This window comes from Balaenoptera physalus, assembly GCF_965194825.1.
Source record: "Balaenoptera physalus genome assembly, chromosome: 11".
NCBI lineage: Eukaryota > Metazoa > Chordata > Mammalia > Artiodactyla > Balaenopteridae > Balaenoptera > Balaenoptera physalus.
The window spans coordinates 43,551,196-43,575,717 of NC_138896.1; the positions used below are offsets into that span (position 1 = coordinate 43,551,196).

General features: G+C 35.8%; 1 protein-coding gene across 1 annotated transcript in view; it reads right to left on the reverse strand.

Annotated features, from left to right (window-relative positions):
• Nucleotides 1–4,275: 4,275 nt before the first annotated feature.
• BMP5 (bone morphogenetic protein 5) overlaps nucleotides 4,276–24,522 on the reverse strand; it is a 123,522-nt gene continuing 103,275 nt past the window's right edge. The window contains exons 4-7 of the mRNA XM_082414351.1: nucleotides 22,615–22,809; nucleotides 11,468–11,544; nucleotides 10,040–10,150; nucleotides 4,276–6,278 (exon numbers count right to left, since the gene is read on the reverse strand). Of these exons, the coding sequence (XP_082270477.1) occupies nucleotides 6,129–6,278; nucleotides 10,040–10,150; nucleotides 11,468–11,544; nucleotides 22,615–22,809 (533 nt within the window). The 3' untranslated portion in view covers nucleotides 4,276–6,128. The remainder of the gene's footprint in view (nucleotides 6,279–10,039; nucleotides 10,151–11,467; nucleotides 11,545–22,614; nucleotides 22,810–24,522) is intronic.

Sequence of the window (24,522 nt, forward strand, 5' to 3'; positions counted from 1 at the left end):
TTCATTGGATCCATTATGTTCAATAGCCAAGATTTTTCAAATATTTTTCCTTTTTTTCACAACATCTTTGGAGAATTGCTTGTTCATTTCCTTATGCTTTATTTCATATCCTAAGTAGGACACCTTAGACAGGCTTACTGACATCAACAAGTGTTGTTGAGTATTGTAGACCTTCATCTCAAAGACAAGTAGTTTTCAAGTGACCAGTCTTAATAACATTAAGAAATAATATTATATGCCAAAGTAAAATCATTTTTTTGTTTATTAATTTTAAACAGGCAATTTTAAAAGCCATTCTAGAAACCATTTTATGAGAAGACTTGCCAAAAATTGAATAGGCAACAACAGTATGTCCTTCTTTAAAATTTTGTGTTTTAATTACCATTTTATTTCTCTATACCTCATTTCCTAAAATAATTTGTTACAATTATCTAACCTTTTGTAGAAACTTCTAGATTAAAAAAATACACAGTAATACACCATAATTTTGAAGAATGGAGGAAACACAAAGTATAGTAATGTGTTTCCCATACTTCTAAAGGAATTTAGTGGTGGATAAAAACCCAGAAAAACAATTATTAATCTAACAGTATGTCCTTATATTCAAAAGGAAGCGCTCTATCCCCACAGATGCAATCTTTCTAAAGGAGGCACTCTGTTCATTATTTATTTGCATATCTCAAGAAAGACAAGGGAGAAATAAATTCTTCCAATATGCCCACATATTCTTGTCACCAAAGTGGTTCGACTTAGCAACCTTAGTTTTTGAAGTTGGGTGAAATGATCGATTTTCATACATTTTCCATATTTGCTGGAAAATAATGTGTATTCTTCAATGTTCTCTACATGTTAATTAATTAATGTTTGTTAAATGGGCATATTTGCTCTATCTTCACTGATCATTTTTCTCTTAATCTGTCAGTTAATGAGAGAGGTTTGCTCAAACCTCTCACTAAAAAGATACGCTTTTAATTTCTCCTTGAAATTCTATCAATTTTTACTTTGTATGGCTCTGAAACGGAATCCTATGTCTTACATCAAAGCTTAGAAATGACAATAGTGATTACAAGTTTTATTGATATGTTTTGACCCTCATTTCCCTAGAAATGGCTTAATATGATTAATCCAGTTTTGCTGTTGTGGGTATTGCCTGATATATGTTTACCTTCATTTTACTTTCAACCTTCCTGTGTTTTTAAGTTTTAGGTGTGCCTCTTTTGAACAGAATGTGACTAGTTGTTGAAGTTAGTATTTTAAATCCAATCTGGTAATAGTGATCTTTTTAGTCCATTTACATTTAATACCATATGACCAAGTCAGATATAGTTCTATCATATTATTATATGCAATACTTCCTTTTTGCTATGTTTCTTTTTATCCTTTTCTCTTTTTTTATCTTGTTGAATTGATTACATTTTACCACATTGCAATTATTCCCTCTACTGGTTTAGAATAGATGTCAGCATACTACAGCCCATGGGCCAAATCCTACCCACAACCTGTTTTTGTAAATAAAGTTTTATTGGAACAGATGCACACATATTAGTGTACATATGGTGAATGGCTGCTTTCACACTGCAGTAGCAGAGGTGGGTAGTTGCAACAGAAACACAGAGCCTTAAATATTTATTATCACATTTTTTACCGAAAGAGTTTGCCAACCCTGGTTCAAAATATGCATTGTGCTCTGTAGTTAATAGTCTAACTTAATCATTATTAAGTAAAATACAAAACATATATTTCTGACCATCCACCTTCCATAATACATTCTATAGTTGTACTGTATTTTGCTGTAGTTAACCCTATTGAATGCCATTTAACTCTCTTGCTCTTATAAACCACAATTATTAGACATTTTTATCTTAATCTATCCCCATGTTTACTATTTTCTTGTTCATCATATTTGTATACATTTCCTTTGGGGGTTAGTTTTGGCTCTTCCTGAGGTAAAACCTTTAGCAGTGGCTTTGCCATTGGTGGTAAATTCTCTCTCATTTTTCTTTGCCTGAGAATGTTTTTCTTTTGCCCTAATGTTTGAAATAGTTTTGCTGGGTAAAGAATTCCAAATGACAGCTATTTTTTCTGAGCAATTTGAGGATAGTGATTACCTGTTCACTGCCTTCCAAGTTGAGAAGCCAGCTTTGATTGAAAAGTCACATGTTTACCCCAAAATTGTTCCCAGTTCTCTGGAATATAGATTAAATGGATGTTACTACTCAGTTTACTTTAAGTTCTTTTTGAATTTCTATCACTTTATCTGTCTCAAAGGTGCCTTCCAGATAATTCCTTCAGATCTGTCTTTCAGCTCACTACTTTTCCCATAACATATCCCATAAAGTTTAAATTAAGTATTATATTTTTCTTTCCCAGAAGTTCTATGGGTTCATTTAAAAGATTTTGTATTCATGTTTTTATTCTCTCTTCTTTAAAACAATACATCTTTATAAGTATGTGAGTATATGTGTTTTATTTAAATAAATACACTTATTTATAAGTGTGTATGTATTGTGTGTTTTAATGAAGAAAGTATAAAGATACATAAGTGAAGACATCTTAATTGGCCTGTGGCTCAAGGTAGAAAATTATTTTCCTAGTTTGGGCTTTTCCTATAGGTATCTGCAGGATGACAACCACTGTAGTTTTTTTAGGTCGGTTCTATTGTATTTCACCATGTAGTCACAATGAGCTGGGAAGAAAACACTGACCACAACCCACTGAACCATCAGCGTAGGTCCTGTTTCCAGATGCTTAGTGAGGAGGCTATTTTTGCAGTGTTTCCTCTCTTACCCTCCTATATATAAGCCACAGGATTTGAGGCTGAATTGTGTCTCCCCATCCTCTCCCCACTGATTGGAGGCTAGCTGCCTCTGTAAAGTTGAAACTAAGATGCAAAGGTTAAAGTGCATGTTTTTAAAAGTCTGAAGTTTCTGTGTAATTTTAAAGGCTGTATCTGATCCAGGTTCTCCTGTCTTTGAAATCCCCATCTTTCAAACAGCTTCTAACAAATATGGCAAGAGACTTGGAAGTGATTTTTGCAGAACCTTGGCTTTTTTAAAATTGCTAACTTGGATAGAGTGTCACTTTTCTGCATACATAAAAATAAATTCTAGCATTGATTGTTACTTTCCTACTTTTTCTCCAGTTATGATCTTAACCAAACTTGATAAAATTCAGATGTATAGATGTATACTTAGCGATGTATCCACTTTATCATCAAAGGCATTTTCACTTGTAACTTCAAAAAGTTCCGGCCACCCCCCAACACACACACACACACAAAAAACTGCAAAAGGAAAAACATAGAAAAGCAGGTAATCTGAGAGCAAGACTGTATGATCCATTGAGCAGTTGATTGAATGGTTATGAGACAGTGACCTGTGTTTGGGAATGAGGATTTCTTCTGCCTTGAATGGAGCTATAGAGTAAGCTAATCATTCACTGTAAATGTCTTGAGAAATGAAGTTTGCCAGACTGTACAGTAGCCAGTAGGCACTGGCTCAGATCTAATGATGGTGATACAAGGATTATAAAATGACAATTCTTTACTTGAGAAAAAAATAATTTTGCATTTTCTTTTTTGTGTATTCTTTCTTCAATGCAGACAACTTATATTTGCCTTAGTTTTAAAGAACATGAGTATCTGTGATTGATGCCCTTCTAACTTCAAAAAGGATTAGGACCACTTTACAAAGCAAAATACCTATAAAGGAGAAAAATTTAAAACATACAGACAAAGAAGCTAATACATAACTAACTAAAAAGAACTGAAGAGTTTGGATCCTGTTAAAATAGGTCAAATTATTCTGATTTCTGGTAATAGCTTGAGTATTCAAAGTAATACTAAGAATTTACTATAATAGTTATTTGAGAATAATGTAACAGGCCATATGTGCACATATATGTGTATATATATACATACACACTATATATATATATATATATATATATAAATGTGAAAATACTAATGCTAAATATCTCCCTTTTTAAATGAAAGAGAATGAGTAAGGTAATTTCCCATCCTTATCATATTTTTGCTATTTTAAAAATTTCTTTGGGGAATTCCCTAACGGTCCAGTGGTTGGGACTCCATGCTTACACTGCAGGGGGCACAAGTTCTATCCCTGGTTGAGGAAATAAGATCCTGCAAGCCACATATCATGGCCAAAAAGAAAAAAAAAAAAAGAAAGAAAAAGGAAAAGAAAACAAAAACAAAAAAAGAAAAAATAAAAATTACTTTGTTGTTTGAACAGATCAAGAAAATATTTAATTCATGGATGGTTGCTTTGCTCATTTAATAGTGAGTTATTTATCAACAGCACAAAAACTAGTTTTGGCAATTAAAAACATGTAATCCACAAACATTTTACATCTGATATGCTTATAATCTCAATTTATGACATTTCGTATCCCTCTTAAAAAAAAAGAGCCAAATCAAGAAGCACAGTAAAAACTAGCATCACAAGTTTAATGCATTTTAAAACATAGAAATATATTTAAACAGCATATTTAAAGAATAATATAATAGACTTTCGTTTCTTATTCTTATAATGGTATACCATTAATTCAAAAATATATTACTTAATGTACCCCAAATAGAGTTATTATCAAATTTACTTTAAGATAAACTGTATTTTAAAACTACATTGCAATATTCCTGAATCACGAACAAACCCATAACATTTTTAAGCTATTTCTGATACAAATTTTACTTAAAAAGTCCAAAAGGGTGATTAATAAATGGTGCTTTATGAATATTTTAGATGAACTGTAAATAATCCTAGCCGTGGAGCCCACATAAATAGCAAGTTATCGACTAAATGTCATTCTTCCAAAAGTCAGTGGGTTAAAGACAAGCCTTAAAAGGCAGAGAGAGAAACAGGGAGAGAAAATAAATTAATTTCAGAGGGAAGAACACACATGCACATACACACAACAGAACCTTCCCATTTGGAATTATTTGTGCTTGGAGGAAGGTTTACAAAATCCCCCTCCAAAATAAGGTTTTCAATGAGCTCATTCTCCAAGATATGCAAAATGGATTTCAGCTGTTCTTTCAAAATGGCAATTCTGTCAAAGCCTTTCTGGGATTTGGGGTAATTTCCTCCAGTTGAGTTTCAGTGCTTTTACCCTAAATAAAATCCCTTGCATCCCATCAATCAGCAAACTCAGTTACAAAATAGAGCTACAGAAAATGGCTCTGTCGGCCTCTTTGCTCAGGTATATTTTATGCATGTGGTGACTCTTGTCTGTGGGGAGGGTAGGGGAGCACATGTAAATGTTTCTTTATTTTGGACTGTTTTTAAATCTGAAAAAAAGTCTGCAGCAGTAGTGTTCTAGATAATAGGCAGACATGATTTATTTGAGGTAAGAAGGTTGTACTATGCTTTTTTAGTGTTAACTTGGAAAGTTATGGACACAGGCTCAAGTCTGTCTCCACAGAATTCCTGAAGCTTTGAGCTCTTTGAAAAATTTACAACCCACGAGCCAAGAGGGAACGCTTTCCTACAGTTACACCAATTCTGTTCAAGCAAATAGTTATAACAATTATGCGCAACCTTTCAGCTTCTGTGTTCTGCCTCCCATTTATTTATTCAAATCCAGTTCAACATTTCACTTTATCTAACGAAGCAGAAACTCTCAAAGAAAAATTGTGTTCCTCCAAGAATTTTTGTTTGGGGTGGTTATTTTGTTAAGTTTTATTTCTAAATAAATATCCTATCAGAGTTTTCATTGGCACAGCCTAACCAAATGCATTCAGTTTCCTTCAACAATACTTAACAGTCAAAGGAGTTCTGTCTAATTTCAGAAAATTGTATAAAAAGTGTAATACATTAAAAAATGTTGAAATGGAATTGGACTCAGCATATCCTATTGAAAGTTAGACTGGGCGATCTATTGCATAATGCAGTGACCTATAAAATACATTTTATTGAAAAGGCATCCACAAAGGAGAATATATACCTTTAAATAAATAAAAGTGACTATATACATGATATTGTACATAGGTTAGAGAGATGAAATGAGCCAGACTAATTTTATGAAGTTCCCCTTTTATCTGAAAGGATACTTTTTATTGTAGTCATAAACCTTAATACAGACCTTTTTCTTATTACCATTATTATATAATATTAGTGGCAGCCACACGAACGCACTACCATATTTCTGTATTTTTTCAAAATGACATTGGAGCTGTCATCAAAGTACAACACAGAGATGGCGTTTAATTTGGTTGGCGCGCAACAAGGCTTTGGTACGTGGTCAGGAAACATCAGATGAACCTGGGGGGGAAAAACATATTGTTCTTTAAGAATTAAGATAGACATTTTGTCTGCAGCTTGAAAGTAATATTCTCGTTTTATCACTGACTATCAGCACCCCCTTAAGCTACCTCCCTTTCTTCTGTTTATGTTCCATGGCAGGGTGGGGTAGGGCTGGTAGTGAAGGGTGTATTCTTAAGTATTAACACCTAGACTCGACCCACCAGTTCTAATTACATGTTGGCACTTTAAAAAATATTCTACCAAGGAAGGAAAACTCCCTCTATGGAATATTCAGTGGAAATTTTCCTGGGGGAAAGAACATGGCAACTAGCACTGGGTTGGTTTTGGTTAAAACGACCACTTCTATTTACTTCATGAGAAATACAGAAGTTCTAAATGCAAAATCAATGAAGCCATACCACTGCACTGTAGAAAGATGTGAATCTAAGAATTACTTTTGAAAGGATAACTAAACAATAAATCAATTAAAAGCTGTGCCAATTCTTCATTTTCCATGGTAAAGGAAGCATACAAATCACAGCAAAATAAATTCCAGGTAAAATCCAATACTTGCTTTAAAGCAATGATTTCAACTATTCTCCCCATAATTTTTTATCAAATTGGCCAGATTGTAACATCCTTTGACTTGCTTTCTCCCCTAGACAAGTGCCAAAAAGCAGGCTAAGCTAAAGCAGAAGCAAGGAGCCTAGATATTTTAAAAATTAAATATCCATCTTCCCCACCAAAGCCTGAAAAGGTAGCTATATATGGACAGTGAAATGCTTAAGTAAAGGGTTTGTTCTCACTTTGATCAGACTGGCAGGTTTGCCTCTGATGTTCAATAATCAAGGAAGGAGCCAGAACACTACCCCATTTCCCACCCACCTCTGCCGCCCCCGGCCCTTCCCCCAGAGGAGTTTATGGGAAGTCCCATTGCAGAGTCCTTAGGGATCTACAAAGAGAAAATACAGCTCTTAGAGTCTTGGCTGCACAACCTCCTGGCTGAAATGATATAGGAGCCCTGCTTATGGACAGACACAGCAGGAAAAATGAGGTGATCGGACACGGATGTGAAATTTCCTAAGACCTCACAAAACTGCAAGCTGGATGGTTTCTCCCAATTTCAGATGCAGCCTGCAACCCTCCTCGGCTTTATCGTCCTCAACTCTCACACCCGTGATGGATAACCTCCTGCTTCAAGGACCGTCTCACCAAGCCATCACTCTGAAAAAATGGGATTGTTCTTCAATCATTTCTCAAACATATTTGTCACAAACCTGCTCTCCTTTAACAACAAACACGTCTGTCTTCTTGTTTCATGTCCTTCACAGGACAAACGTAGAGAGTGTACAATGCCAGGGGGAATAAAAAAAAAAAAAAAAAACCCACCAAACTTCCCACATCCCTTAAAGTTCTGGGATGACTTTATGCTCCACATCCCAGGACAGTGATACAGACCAGGGTCCTGTTCCAAGTCTGTGTCAGAGTTTTAAAAAATGTTTGTTTTTAGACGCTGCCTTCTAGACTACAGTCCTAAGAGCTGACAGTATATAATTATATATTTTTTAAAAAAGAAAAAAAGAGAGAGATGGGGGGGCATTTGACAGAGTTTTTTCGATACTTAAGCATTGTATAGCCTGAGGGAACTTGGATGCATATCTAAGGAAACACAGAAAGCTCTCTAAGGCATTGACAGTACAAAGAGCTTAACTGCTGGGAAATTAAGTGGCATTTCTCTATAGGCTAATAGTGGCTGTTCTGCTGCAACTGGACAGAAAGACAGTGACCAGGGTTCTTCCTTTCAGGTGTGAGACAGCAGTGTTCCTTTTTCTGCGATTGGTTTTCAGATGACTCACATTTCAGAATGTGAATTCTCATACAGAAGAATAGAAGGCTGGACTCCACAGACATTCTTTTCCTGGAGGAAGTTTGAATACAATATACCCTTCCCTGTATCACATACCTTCTACTTGCTCCCCATCCCCCAGTAATGATATCCTATATCAAGAAGTGCTTATATTTATAGATAGCAAAGATGAAGGAATATGAGAATTTAAAATACCCCCAGGAATTTACTCTATTTTGCATATGGCAACTTTATTGGTCAAGAATCAATAAAAAGAAGAATATTTCTATGGCATTGGCAACATCAAAGCAAGCATGAGCGAACCTGCTGGTTGGAATTTAGACTCTGGTTCTTCACTTTAGACAGTGAAATAAGAGCCATAGCAAACTAAGGTTTTCTTTAAATCAATATAAATTTTGTTATCAAGGAGGAAATAAGAGTTTCTCCCTAGATGTATGGGTTTTCTGGGTATGATATATCAAAGAAATCTAGGGTGGAAAAATCAGTGTTGGGGAAGGATAAACATGAGCAAATGTTTTCCATTCATTACTAAAAAGCAACCTGATAATTTTATGTGATTGTATTCTGAAATAAATGCATATCTTCAAACTTGGGGGAAAAATAATATTTATAAATGACTACCTTTAAAAATATATATTTGTTTTATTTCTCTATTTCCTCTCTAATCCAAAGTTATTTCTAAAGTTTTTGACAATATCTATACTATACTTGCCATAGATATGTATCCTTGGTGTCTAGCTATCCTGTAGTACCTCTGAGGTCAGAAAGATGCCAGCAAAACATCAAGTCAAATGATTTAATCTGTCAATGTATATGTACAGTTCTTTATTCATAAGGAAACTGGGATGTTATTTCCATCAGCTTTAAATTGTAAATTAATTGTGAAAAAAGGTAACCTTCTGAAGAGTTAACTCCTCACAAATTCTAATAGTTACTCTTTCTGTTGGTCATAAACAAGCCTCATCCACAAAGACAGATGTTCTTCTAATAGCTCCTGCTCTCCTACTGCCATCCACTAAGTAACTCCACTCCCATCATTGTCTTGATTCTAAAATAATGTGTTCCCTTCCTTCTGTCCTAATTACTTTTAGTTGAAATGTTCCTATGAACCCAAACTTTAATGTGGGATCACATCACATAGGCTATGCATCTTCTAGAAGCCTCTCCCTCTGAAGTCTTCCAGAGGCTGACCTCCCCTCACCCCACATATCAAGTCACACACCGTAAGGCAGGCACGTCAGACTCTCAAGGGTTTTCATGAGCTCATTAGATACAGTACGACCATTTAGAGATGGTGAAATAAACATTTCATTATCTTTTTCACAAAAATAAGTCTAGATTATTAGAGATTATGTCACTGTTATATTCCTAAGTGTGGAAGGGACAAAAGGAAGGCTAATTTCCACCTTAAAGATTATAAAGAAAAAAAGTATCAAAAAATAGAAACCAGTCTTCTACTTATACTCTATAATACATTGAAGAGCTTCCATAATACCAAAGTATGTTATAGAACATTCTTAAATAATGAGAGAAAAAACCCTCAGATGAAATTCAGTATGACTGTCATTCAATGCTTTTGCAATGACTGCTAATGAATTGTTAGGTTAGAAACAGTGCCTGTGCGGTTAGTCATATTGTCTAGTGAAGAAATCAGTGCACAATGACCACTTTATGTGATAACTCCAATTTTCCTCGCTGAATCCTTCACCATTCTGGAATCAGAATTATTCTTTAGGCCAGCCTGAATTTCCTGACTATATCCACAATTGTTACTTTGGCACAATCATTACTTTAGGAGTTTGAGAAGAGAAGAAAATGCATTTCTAACTATAAATGGATGTTTTCCTTTGAAATAACTTTATAGGCAGTTTGCATCATAATCCACTTTCCATCCTGCGAAAAGAAAGCATACCAGAGTCTGAACTATGGCATGGTTGGTGGCATTCATATGGGCATTGAGTGGAAAAGAACATTCTCCATCACAATAAAATGCAGCATATCCTTCTGGCGCTATAATCCAGTCCTAAAATGCACAAGAAGAGAAGAAGAAATAATATCACCAAAATAAAAACACAGAAAAACAATACTTAAAGAATACTCAAATATAATTAATATAATATAATATATTCTGGATCGGTTTCTCTTCTTGGTCCAACAATTACTCTAATAGGACAGCCTCCCCCAAGCCCTTAATTTATGGTTAAGTTAAAGTTTACAACAAAAGTATAAATATTTTCACAAGAAATTGTCCTCTGTAATTTCTCCCAAGAGGTCACTATGTAAGATATTCATAGCCTGTATTAACCCATGTATTCATGAATAAAGCCTTAATCATGAAATAGTATTCTAAATATTGTTTAAACAGGAAATGATGAACTCTGGAAAGTTCAAGTGAACCAGAAAGGAAAAGAAGAATAAACTTAATTGAGATAATTCTCATTACTTCTTACTAACTCATTCCTGCTTTAGAAGCTTGACAAGCTCCTAAAGCTGTAAGATTTGTTCCTTGTCCTATTTTTCTTTCCATTCATGTGTTAACTTTATAGTCTCTTTAAAAGAAATGAATTGGAGAAAATTCCTGAGCACTGTACGTGAAAAATTTTAGGAAGCTAAAAAGTTGGCACTTATAATGGTGGCCCTGATTTTTTTTCCAGAGATGTAAAACTTGTCACAGATGTAAAATTATTGAACAATGCATGTAGAAGGTTTATCATAAATTTGAAAATGCTTACTTGTTCATATTATTTCTCAATATAATAGCTCATATTCTGAGGATCCAATGTAATGGAATAATGTAATCTAAGCAATCCAATTTAAACTATTTCAACAGAGAACCATTAAAAATTATTTTGGTTAAATCCTCCTTCTCACCCTGTTTGTGAAGCAGATGTAAAAGAAAGTAATAAGATTTTTAAGTACAAGAAAAAAATTTTTTTCTGCAGATCTACCTTATGACAGAGACATAGTCAAGGATTCTATTTCTTATACCAATAGTTTTGGACCATAGGAGGCAAATGGAAATTGCTTGAGTTAATCTGAAAAATGGGTATTAAAATGAAAATTTGGGGATATTTAAAGAACAGGATTTTTTTTTTTCACTCTCTAAGGGTATATTTCTTCTTCAGCGTAATTTTTTTTTTTTTTAACCATAAACTCTGTTATATTTCAATGGTGAAAGGATAATGGAGAAATAAAAATGATGTGGATAATCAATATACTGAATAGTCACGTCAAAAATAATTGGTTACTGTATAGGAAAAATTACTGACAAAGATTCCGAGTAATTCAGGATTGATAATAAAGCAGAAAAGAAGCAACCAAGTTGGTTGACCATTCTTACCTGCCATCCCAGATCCCGGAAACTCACGTAGAGTTCATGTTTCTTACAGGCTTGTTTTTGTTCACTTGTGTTATAGTCTGAAGATAAAAATCAGATTTTCAACAAACGGCAGTCTGTCAGGTATACTAATATTTCTTTTGTGAGTTCACTGATAAAATCAAAAGGAGGCTGTATTTGAAGTTGTGAAACATGAATTTGAATCTCAAAGTGAAAGCCACTTACTAGCCATGTGAACTTCAAGCAAGTCACTAGCCTTGAATGTTTTCTTCTGTAAAATGAAGACACACCATGTACCTTGAGAAGTTCTAACAAGGATCAGGTTGTACCCTTTGTGTTGTGATGGTGAACAGCCTGATACCTGGCACTCAATTCACTCAAACTACAGTGGTGCTTACTATATTCATGTATATTAAATATTCAAACAACACTTTTTTTATGCTTCCATGAGACAGACACTGGGAGAGGACCAACTGGGATGCTACAGAGTTGATTTTATCTTAATAAATATCTCAAACTCAGGATACCCAAAGTGGAGCTTCTGATTGCCTCCCCCCTCACTCCCAAACTAGTTCCACCTATAGAGGACTAATAGCAACTTCCCAGGCAAAACAAACAAACACAAAAACTGGAGTCAAAACATACTCATTTTATCTCTCACCTCCACATCCAATCTGTCAGGAAATCCTTACACATTTCACCTTCAAATACATTCAAAATTCACCCACCCTCACCACCTCCATGATGGGTTCTGGTCCAAACCAGCACCATCTCTCTCCTGAATTACTGCCACATCCTCACTGCTATTCCTCCTGCTCTGCCCTGCCCCAACCCACCCCCATATCAAAGCAGCCAAGAGTCAGCTCAATTATGTCACGCTCCAGCAAAAAGTCCCACCGTGGTTCCCATATCAGGCCATGTCGTCTCCTTGCTGTTTTGCACACAGGTCCGCTTTCTCCCACCTTAGGGTCTTCACTCTCACTCCACCCCCCTTCCCTGCAATGCTCTTCCCCTGGATATCTACTTATCTAAGTCTCAGAGCTTCTTCAGTCCTTCGCTTAAGCATCATCTTGTCAAAAAGGCCTTCACTGACTACCCTATTTCAGATCCCAACTCCCACTCCAATATTTCTCTCCCCCCTTGCTCTGATTTTTTTTTATCCATTTTGCTGATCATCTCTTAATATACTACGCCATTTACTTGTTTATCATGTACTTTGGTTCTTGCCTGTTTCCTCCTTCTAGAATGTCAGCTCCCCAAGGGTAAAAATCTTGTTTGGTTCCATTTGGTGCTCTGATATACCCCAAATCTCAGGAACAGGGCCTGGCACACAGTAGGTACTCAATAAATATTTGAGGAATCGAAGAATGAATTCCTCAGGATATTCCAGAAATGACTTGTAGCAAAGAAAATACATGATTTCCAGGACTTATTTTGGAATATAATCTGAAAAACCCATAACCTTTGATAACTGATTAAAGGAATTAAGAATAGAGAATCCCCAATTGCATCTGGAATAAAGTAAAACACTGCAGAAACACAGAACATCACAGAAAATCTCTCTATATTATTGTCTCTGGGGTTTATTCATACTTTATATAAATAATATTCAAAAAGCTAACCCATTTTAATTATTTCTAACACAAAAAAATGAAACAGGAAAAAATTTAGGGTGATGGGAGCCACAAAATAATTTATTTTCAAAGAAGACAGCTAATGTTTTCATCTAGGAATAAATGCTACTTTTACTCTGACAGTTGTCTCTGGTAAATCAATGTAGCAGTTCACTATGAAGAGCAGCCTGTCTTAAGGCTGTCACCTTCCAGTTTAATTATCCTCAACGTCTAAGAAAATGTAGGCACATCAAAGATCCAAGGGGCCTGTCTTAACGGGCCCTGTCGTCTGCCTTTCACAGTGACTTCAACTAATTATTTATTTAATGTGAGTCTAGAAAACAAGATGATGATTAAATTTGAACACAGAGACTCTTTTACTTCTAGATCGGAGTTATTCCTGTGTGCAATTACCTTCATTAAAACAAATTAAATATATAGATAATGACAGAAAATGGAGAAAAGGGAATTTATTTGAAACTTAGCATTCTTCTTCTTTGGGTAAACTTTTCTCTTAATTGAAATAGCAAAAGGAGTTAAGTTTGTCCAGGCAATAAGCAAGGGTACTGTAATAATAAGTATAATACCATGAAATGGATAAGTTTGAACCCTGCATCATTTTTAGGGAAAAGGAATAACTAATCCTGGTATTAGTTTGACTTCATAAAGTTCTTGATACTTAGAATTTTTAAAAAATAAAGTCAGCTATGCATTAGACCAGGGACCAGCAAACGTTTTCTCGAAAAGGACAGATAGTATATGTTTCAGGCTACAAGGCCCCCCCTCTCAGTGACTCAACTCTGCCCCAGTAGCATAACAGCTGCCGTAGATAGTATGTGAATGGACGGATACGGCTATATTCCAATAAAATTTTGCTTATGGATCCTAAAATTTCAATTTCATAAAATTTCTGAGTGAAACAAAGTATTATTCTATTTCGAGTCTTTTTCACACATCTAAAAATGTAAAAACCATTGTTAGCAATTGGGCGGTACAAAAACAGGCGATGGCTGGATTTGACTCTTAGGCCTTACTTTGCCAAACCCTGCATCAGACAATCATGGGAATATTTATTCATTTATCCTTGTCTTAATGAAAGGCATGGAATGTGAATAAAGACCTTATAGCCAATAACACATTCAAGTATATCTGAAAAGCCATAAACTATGTCTAAGGTTATTTGAATTCCATGTTTATAAAAAAAGAAAGAAAGTCAAACTCAAAAGTCAAAATAGATCTGTTCCATCTATGCAGCTTTTCATGCAGGCTCAGTGATGTATATAATGTAACATCACATAAAGGTAATGAGCAATAAATTTATAACCGAATCTCATTCCAAGAGTCTGATTTCATAGAGCATTAGGACCATATGCTTAGTATGTCAGAAATAAAAATGAATGGATACTGAGTAAACGTTGTACCCAAACCAGCAAAGTCTGCAGTTAGGTTTATTAAATGGTTGGCAGAATAACCTGTGGGAGGAAAGGCAAAGAAATTAGATTTATATCTTTAAAAAATAGTGATTGGCAGCCCTTCAAATATGAAAATGAGATGGACATGATGCTGCTGTTGACAAACCTGTGTAGAAATGAAGAGTCACACCAGAAACTACTAAACGTTCTGGAGCCACAGCCAACACTAGAAAAGCATGCTAGCATTCCTCAACCACAAGGCAGGTATCGCAGACACGTATTTCCCTGTTTTGCCTCTTAATGGTAATAATATTGGGAAACCAGTTCCAAAATATTGAAAATATTGTTAAATACTTTATGCCAATTTGTTTATGATCAATTTCTGGAAACAATGCAAATTTATTTATATTTTTACAAGCTATATTTTTTTCTTCCAGTTTTATTGAGATGTAATTGACATACAGCACCGTACAACTTTAAGGTGTGCAGCGTAATGGTTTGACTCACATACATCATGAAATGATGATCACAGTAAGTTTAGTGAGCATCCATCATCTCACATAGATACAAAATCAAAGAAATAGAAAATTGTTTTCCTTGTGATGAGAACTCTTAGGATTTACTCACCTAACAACTTTCTTATATAACGTACAGCAGTGTTAATCATATTCATCATGCTGTACATTACATCTCTAGGACTTATTTATCTTATAAATGGGAGCTTGTACTTTTTGATTGCCTTCATCCAGTTCCCCTTCATCCCCCAATAATGCAAATTTAATCTTTGTCTTAGTTTGATTTTTCTTAATTTTTGATTATTTTGTCATAGAAAACAATTAAATACGTGATTTAAAAAAAATCCTGAGATCTACATACGGTTAGGGCTTCAATGGTCTGTCCAGTAGTCCCTGAAGAAACAACCAAATAAAGAAACACATGCTAAACTAGCTATGAAGGGCACAAAGGAAATAACTCCAAAAAACTCCATATACCAGTATGGGTTTCTTTTTTCTTTAAAATCAAGCATTAGTGTCTTTAAGGAATAAAATGTAGGTGAATCTGTAAAAGAGAAGAAAAAAATCCAAAATAGAATTTAACATTTAAATACATCAACAGCTTAAGCCAAATATAATGAGATACTGTGTTTCAAAGCAAAGGAGGAGATGCCAACATTCTCTTACTTAATTCCTAGAGGGAGATAACAGATGGATGTCAGCACCCATAGCTTCAGGATGTTCATTAATTCATAGAAAATGAAAATGACAAATGAATGAAGGTATCAGAGGTAAAATAGCAGGAATGGTGCTACTGTAGACTGTTCAATAATGTAAATTTTGATATGGCCTTGGGGATAGAGAAATTCATGATAAATCCCAAACAAATAGCAATCCCCCCCAAAGATGAGGGATTTCAAATGCCACTCCTACCCTCCCTTAATCCCCATCTCCCACATCCAGTGAATTACTCACCCAAATTTACGTATGACCCAGTAGGAATTACTGTTATTTATTTATGTAGGGATAATTGTGTTTGTCTATGTATGAATGTGTGACACAGAACAGACACCACAACATAATAACTGTCTGGTGTGTTTGCTTAACTCTGCTTAGCAAAGCCTCTCTGTGGATGATGCAACAAACATTCTCACCTTAGAGCTCGTTGACATAAAAACCCATCCACAAATGTGAGTCTCCAAATGCCTACCAGACATCTATGCGTGAAAGTTTCCCAGAGGCCTCCGACTCACTATTTTTGCTTCTGACCTCATACTCCTTCCATTCCTTCTACTTGGTTAACAGGATTACCAGTCATCTAGTGGCCCAAGACAGAAAATTGAGTACGTTTCTCGATTTTCTTTCTTTTTCCCTCCTACCCTGCGTTAAATCCATCCCCAACCTCCTTTAACCAACCCACCTCTAGCCTAGTTAACCTAGCAGAAGCCCTTTGCACTCTTGGTCACCTCACACTCCCCCAACATCCTCTTTGGGAATTTGGTCCTAGGATAACTCTTCACCCCTGTCTCCTCATTCCTCTCTGACCTTAAGTCTTTTGCCTAGTTTATGGAACTCCTTTTACTCCTTTGTCTATACTAAAGTGCTGATGTTCCCACTGGGGGCTCCATCCTTGACGTTTCTCTCTTACCCTGGTTTCCATGGCAGCATCAAATCCTGTGCTTCATCTAACCATTGGGGCTCATAGCTGCGTCTTTTTCCTACACCTTCCACTTACTCTTGACACGCCCATTTCCAGAGTGCTGCTGGCTCCATTCCACATATTTTGGTTTCTACTTCCTCTCTCTCCAATCTATAATCTTCACTGCTTGGGGTATGGGACTAGACTTTTAATCATATTTTGATGTTCAGTTTTACCCCTTGGCATCCCATCCATCATTTTGATGCCAAATTGAACTTTTTAAAATGTGTATCTGATTGTGACACTCCTTTTTTCCCAACTGCCTGCACAGAAGCATCATAGTTCCTGACCATCACACACTTACGCTTTACGACTTGGTCCCTGCATGACTTTCTAGCTGACATCACACTGCTCTCGCACAAGAATACCTGCACACCCGGCAACTGGACACTGGTACGTGGTTCTATAACTGTGCACATAAGTCTGAAATAGCTTCACCCACCCCTCCATTTCTGGAAAATGTCTATTCTTTCTCATATGAGTCGCACTCTATCCTTACTTCTCCCACACTACCTTGTACCTACTCTAGTAGAATTATCTCCCGATTAGTACTAGCGGGCATGTCTTTCCCATTGTCTATGGGAGTGCTTTTTAAGAAGCAAAATTCTTATGCTACCCATCTTTCATGAGCATATAGTTAATACTGTACTTGTCACATTGTGGGTGCTTATTTAACACTGAATAAATATTTTACAATGAACCATGCCCAGATAAATTATCTCTCTAGGATTCTCTCTAGATAGAAATTTGACAATAAGTGACCAGGGGTATGGATACTGATTAGAGAAAGAGGATTTCTAGTCTTCTCTGATGTAAAAGTCTGAACTCTTTAGGTACCAGTTCTGAAAAACCAAACCTTAATTTGACAAATAATAATGATAATACCTAAACCTGAATGAGCACGTACCGCTGTTCTCCGTTCTTTACCCATATTAAATAACTCATTTAATCCTCACAATTCATGTAATTTTACCTTGTGAGGCAGGTATTATTAGCATTCCCACTTCTCAGATGAAGAAACAGACGCAGAGAAACGTGACATGTCTCCGAGATTACACAACTAGGAAGTAGTGGACAGGGTTAAATGACAGAATGATAGATAGATAAATGTACAGATGGATAGATAGATGAAAAAAATCTATCATCAGACTAGATCTAGGAACCAAAACAATTGTCGTCTGATAAGGGATTTTCAAAATTTTGCATATTCAGGGCACAGATACCAGCTTTTAGTGTTAATTACTGGAAAAACCATGTAGATTAAAACGATTCTCACACGTGCAGCTTTGCAGGATTTTCACTGTAGCATTGATTTTGAAAGCTCCAATTTAAAAACAACCAAAATTTCTTTTTAAGAGTGACGTGATTAAATAAACTCTGATACAAGCGTTATTGAATATATTGTAGCAGTTAAAAAAAAATGAAGTCACCATTTTGAAAGATGGCTGAAATATGTTGTTTAAAAGCACATAAGACCAACTATATGACGGCAAGAGTGAACCCTAAGGTAAACTATAGACGTTGGGTGATTGTGATGTGTCAGTGTAGGTTCATCTTTGGAAAGAAACACACCATCCTGGTGAGTGATGTTGATAATGGGGGAGGTATGCATGTGTGGGGGCAGGGAGTACATGGGAAATCTCTGTACCTTCCTCTCAATCTTCTTGTGAACCTAAAACTGCTCTTAAAAAGTATGTAAAAATAAGAACCTTCCTGCTGTTGGTGGGAATGTAAATTGGTGCAGCCACTATGGAGAACAGTACGGAGGTTCCTTAAAAATCTAAAAATAGAACTACCATATGATCCAGCAATCCCACTCCTCAGCATATATCTGGAGAAAACTATAATTTGAAAAGATACATGCACCCCTATGTTCACAGCAGCACAGTTTACAATAGCCAAGACATGGAAGGAACCTAAATGTCCATCGACAGATGAATGGATAAAAAAGATGTGGTAAATATATACAATGGAACATTACTCAGCCATAAAAAAAGGAAATAATGCCATTTGCAGCAATATGGATGGACCTTCAGATTATCATACTAAATGAAGTAAGTCAGATAGAGAAAGACAAATATTATGTGATATCACTTATATGTGGAATCTAATAAAAATGATACAAATGAACTTCTGTACAAAACAAAAATAGACTCACAGATGTAGAAAACAAACTTACGGTTACCAAAGAGGATGGGGGGAAGAGAGAGAAATTAGGAGCTTGAGATTAAAATATACACACTACTATATATAAAATAAATAAACAATAAGGACATACTGTATAGCACAGGGAATATGCAAGATATTCAATATCTTGCAATAACCTATAGTGGAAAAGAATCTGAGAAAGAATATATATATGTGTGTGTATATATATATATATATATATATATACACACACATATAACACATAACAAAATATATTCTCCAAAAGCAATGTATATACGGAGGAAAAGATTTGGAAGTACAGGTATCATGTTGATATCAGTGTATCAGTATAACCTATCTCAAAAGAATTAGGTGATCAGAGGAGAACTTTAGCTTTATTGAAGATTTGATTATTTTTAAATAATGAAAATGTATATTAATTATATAAAACAGTCTAAACAAATAATCCCAATTAATTGTTCCTTCTAGTTTTAATATTTTTGTCCAAGAGGCATGATTTGACACTGTATCCATTAGGCAAGAGATAGCGCCTGTCAAAGAGTTGGGAGTTGCATAGTGTCCCCATTTTATTTATTTATTTATTTATTTATTTATGTATTTGTGTATTTATTGGCTGCACCATGCACGCAGCATGAGGGATCCTAGTTCCCCAACCAGGGATTGAACCCATGCCCCTGCAGTGGAAGCACAGAGTCTTAACCACTGAACCGCCAGGGAAGCCCCAGAGTGTCCCCATTTTAATGCCTCTTCAAAAGACTTATCTTAAGAAATCACCATGGTGTCAGGCAGGGCGCCAATGATTAGATTCACCTTCAAATATCCCTAGTACCAAGCTTGCAATAAGCACCTTTTCAAGCAGTTCTGCAGTGAACCAGGACTTGCCATGTGTCCTGTAAACTCTTAATGTTCTATTTTTTTCAGCACTGATATAGTGCTTAAAACAGCATTTTGCTTTTGGTAGGTTCTTTAAAATCTTATCAGCTTGGTGCCTTTCCATCTTAAAGGGTGGCTCCCTTATCATTTAGCTATTGCCTACATTTTCTTTCCCCCAAACCCAAGTTCAAATGAAAATCAACTGTGCTGGCTCATCGTGAAACAAGCAACATCTTTCACAAAGTGTCTGCTGAACTTTCTTGCCAAAAACCTGAAGAGGAACAAAGAGGGAGGGTTTCTGCAGAAAATCTGGGAGCAGTGGTTCTGTGCATAGACACCTGAAAAAAGAACTTAGTTTTTCCCATACAGGCAACACGTTAAGGTCTTCAACGTGTGTTTGTGAAGTTGCTATTTTGTGTTAGACACTGTTCTAGGCTCTCCACAAAGAAGAAAGAAGAAAGAAGAAAGAAATGAGGTAAAGGCAACAAGAATGATCTGGGTTCTCCCGCACTGTTGGAGACTTTTAACATTTGAGGATATGCTTTGCAAAAAAAAAAAAAAAAATGCAACCAAGCAAACTACTAATACCACGCTCTCCCTTCTTCCTCCTGACCCCGTTCTTATTTATAGTCTTCACACAGTATTTTATTGTAAAAGCCTAGTAGTATTACAGCATTTACTATTTATATTTGGATAATTTTAAAATTTCACTGGCATTTCAGGTCTCCTAAGTATCAAATTTTATGTTTATATTAACCCCCTGTCTTTCGGATCAAATCCTATGAGACTTTTTCCCGTCTGCTTGATTACTAACTATTGAAAGGTTAAGTCTCATACACACAAACCAGCTACTTTCTTTCTTCTTATTATCAAAATACGAACACGTTCCAAAACCATCTACTGCATATTTCACAGAAATGGGTGACAATGACACACTTTTTAAAAAGAAAATATTGGTCTATATTAGAATAATTTTGTACTCTAAATGGTGTTAGGAAACTGGTGAAAAGTTACGTGATTTCTGTGCCATGTGTTTTATTCATCTCTAGTTATAGAAGCACATTTGTTACTTGTGGTCAGGAAGGGAAGATAAATAGAGTTCACCAATAGGGAGAAGGATTCGGATGATTTCAGTTGCTGGAACGCCTCTGCCAGAGTCATTATGAGCTCTAATAATACGTAGGCAACTTATCCTTTTTCCTTTGTAATTTCCTCAAAAATTATTTACTAGTCTATTCAAGATTTAACAAATCTTTTTTTTAATGCAGTCTGCTACATTAAATTAAAAACATTTCAACCCATTTCAGAACCATTCTACATGGAAAGAAAAATATACAACTTTGACAGGCTAGTATTTACAAGGAAGAAAAGGTCTTAGAAAGTTATTTTTCTCCATCTTTCATATTAAGCCATTACAATTTTTGCCAAACTAAATATCTTGTGAAGATTTTTATAAAATAGCCTTGTAATAAGGCACTAATATCACGTTTTACTTTCAAGTGAAAAAGACAGTTAAACTTACTTGATGGAAAATTATTTTAAAACATGGCTTTCTGTGTAGCATGTAATTCAGTATAATGCAATTCCATATAGAACTCTTCCCTCTGCTTCTGTTGCTAGATGCCCAAAACAGACTTCTTTCTAACACGATTCTCCTGTACCCGCACTCTAGGAGGGTTCCAATGAGTTCCACTTAGTATTTTTGTTGAGCGTCTCAGGTTCAAAAAAAATTCTATATATTTTTGTTTCATTTATAATCTTATCTGTCACTCATACATATTGGAGTAATAAAAAATTACAATATGACTTGTCAGTTTCTAGCAATTGGGAAAAAAATGAAGATTTTTTTCAGGAATAATGGCAAACACTGTCTAAACGTGTCTTTTTGGAAGGGCGAAACATTCTAATTTGCTGAAATACCCTATGCAGAGGTAATATCTGTTTTGTTCACCTGATCATTCACTGTGCCTCACAAGTACACTGCATATGGTGGCCATCAACATAGAAGAATACACATTTTACAAATGAACAAACATGCCATACTAAGTTGGAATGTTCTAGGGCAAGGTTTCCCCTTCAAATAGGTTTATTTTTCATAGATAAGACAATTCCTAGGACTAAAATAGCCATGGTTTTCATCCTAAGAACAGCTTATGAAAATTTGTTGTAGCCAGGACTAAACAAGGTACTTAATGGTATAAATTATATTATTAAATTACTTCAGATTTTCTCAGATGAGTTCAGATCAACTGTACTTTTATCTCCCTTTCTATCAATTAGTAGATTAAATTGCAAGCACAGTGGGATCAATTGTGCATTTGTAACATTTTGTTCGCTTTCACATATGCAGGTATGTGTACACACACACTCAAAGCAAATTATCTAAATAACAGCCCTCCAAATAATTAATGGATATATAAATATTATTTCAGTTACCATACGATCTTCCCTGCTTCTCTTGTCATAAAAAATTTAAATTTCATGATTCACATGTACTGTTTTAAGTACCAAAGTAATCTTTTTATTTTGAATATACCTGGTTACCCATCCATATTTGAAAGGCCCTGGAAAGGTCAGCTCACAAGTTGTGGAGTTCAGTTTTGGTTAGCCTTTGTCGATGTAGGCATTCCATAATTTTATTACTGCCAGCTTGATTTTAATTTGAACTGCATCTTTCAACATATGAAGGCAAGTCCTACTTACAGTATTTTATAATGAATTACTGAGTGATTTGCTGATGAAGCATTTGGGGGATGCGAGAAACATCGTTGGATGATTTAATAGACCAAATGAAGGTATATCCAGAGGGTAAATTTATTGTGGCTACTTGATTTGCAACATATGACCCCATCACTTTCTGTGCAGAACTGCTGCTCTGGTTTTTGCTTACCTCCAACACTGGACATTCTGGAGGAATCCTGATGAGAGCTGGATTTATTGCGGTTTTGATTTTTCCGTTTGTTGGCTGCTCTCACAGATCGGAGAAGTACCTCGCTAGCCTTGAAAAAGGCCACCATGAATGGTTGTTTTGACTGAGGCCCGTGTCTTCCCACAAGACCAGCCGACTTTACACTGATGCTGTGTCCTAGAACAGAGGGAAGGAGCACTGGGTTTATGAAGAAGAGATGAAGTTTACCTGATGGGAATGAACTCAGAGGGTACTTGGGTAAAGGGAGATGTTTTAAAACACTATCAGAATGTTTTCTTTGCAGGCCAAAGAGTCTTATAAACATGGAAAGTTTACTATTACAGACAATTATCCATGCTTGGTTTTCCATTTTGTTTCCCTCTTTGGCTACAGAACACCCTCAGGCCTTCACTGTTGGTCCCTTCTCAGACCTGGAAGTTGGCAATGTTCTAAATGGAAAGGCTTGACCCCCATTAGCTTGGAAATGTCCACGTTAAACAGCAATTTCAAAAATATTAGCTACAGGTGCTTCTGCATTAGGTGCCCTATAATTTTCCTCCATGTGATAAACTCTGAATGGCTGGCTGGGTGTTTCTATTTTCACCCGCTTCTTTGGAGACTTTCCAGTGTTGATTAGTGTTGATAGCCTCCCCCCCTCACCTCTGGCCTGTGCCCAGTGATCTTTACAAAGCTGTGATCTACTTAAAGCTCTTCAAAGATCCTTCCAGAACCCCTGCTGGGATGGAGATTTGCCGTAAGCTCCAGGTCTTTCTCCATGTAAAGGATTTTGAAGCAAACATGAAAATTACAGAATCCCTCCCCTTCTGAATTTGGACATGCCCAAATTACGTTTACTGAAAGGATTTCAGAAGATGCAAACAAAACCTGGAGGTGCTCAGAAAGGAGAAAAATTCCAGGTGAGCTTGGAGACTCACCTTGGTCTCTAAACCAGCCTGTGTCCCAGACCCTTTTGAGCCCTTGGAGTGGTTGTTTATCAGAAAAGGAGTGCACCCAGGGCCTGGGTAGGAATGGGTGAGAAGTGTCCTAGAGACTAGAAGTAGATGTTGATAAAGTATTTCTCCTTGTGGGATAGCAACAATAATTCTTATCATTATAAATGATAAGTATTATCATTATAAAAAAAACATGTTTGGAACACTTGCTGTGTACTGTAGGCATTTTTCTAAGTGTTTTCCATGCATTATTTAATGTGATTCCACAAATACCTTAGGAGTTAAGTATTACTGTTTCCCCCTTTTTATAATTCACTCTTGCTATGATCTCATTTAAACTAATTACCACAGAAAATTATATATATATATATGTGTGTGTGTGTGTGTGTGTGTGTGTATAAAGAAAACCATTAGTTGATATTGAATTCAATGAAAATCACCCAGAGAGGATGAACTACTTAACCTTAAGTTGTACTTTTAGGTGAGAATTACTCAAAAGTCATGCAAAAAAAAAAACAAACAAAAAATTCTACTCCAGATACAGAAGTTACCAATCTTTTCATAGTAATATATCATGTGGTTTCAAATACGTACATGATTGGCCCTGCCTTGCACCCGGAAAGATGTGTCAGTTTTCTTAAAATATTTATTCAGTCATGACTGTGGGGTAGCCTCGGTCCATTCTAAGACCTGACCCACCTTGGAAGAAAAGGGAACAGGTCCCTAAAATCAATGGCATTTTAGCAAGTAAACTCTAGCTCTTAACACGGTTTATTTTGGCAGCATAAACACTTTTGTGTATACTTGTATTGTGCAGGGACCCTCTACCATCAGAAAACGAGACTGTGCTATGTGAGGCTGTGCAGCTGTTGGGAGGAACACAGAGGTCCTTTAAATGTGGAGATATTAGTTTAAAAAAATGCGTGTGTGTCAATGC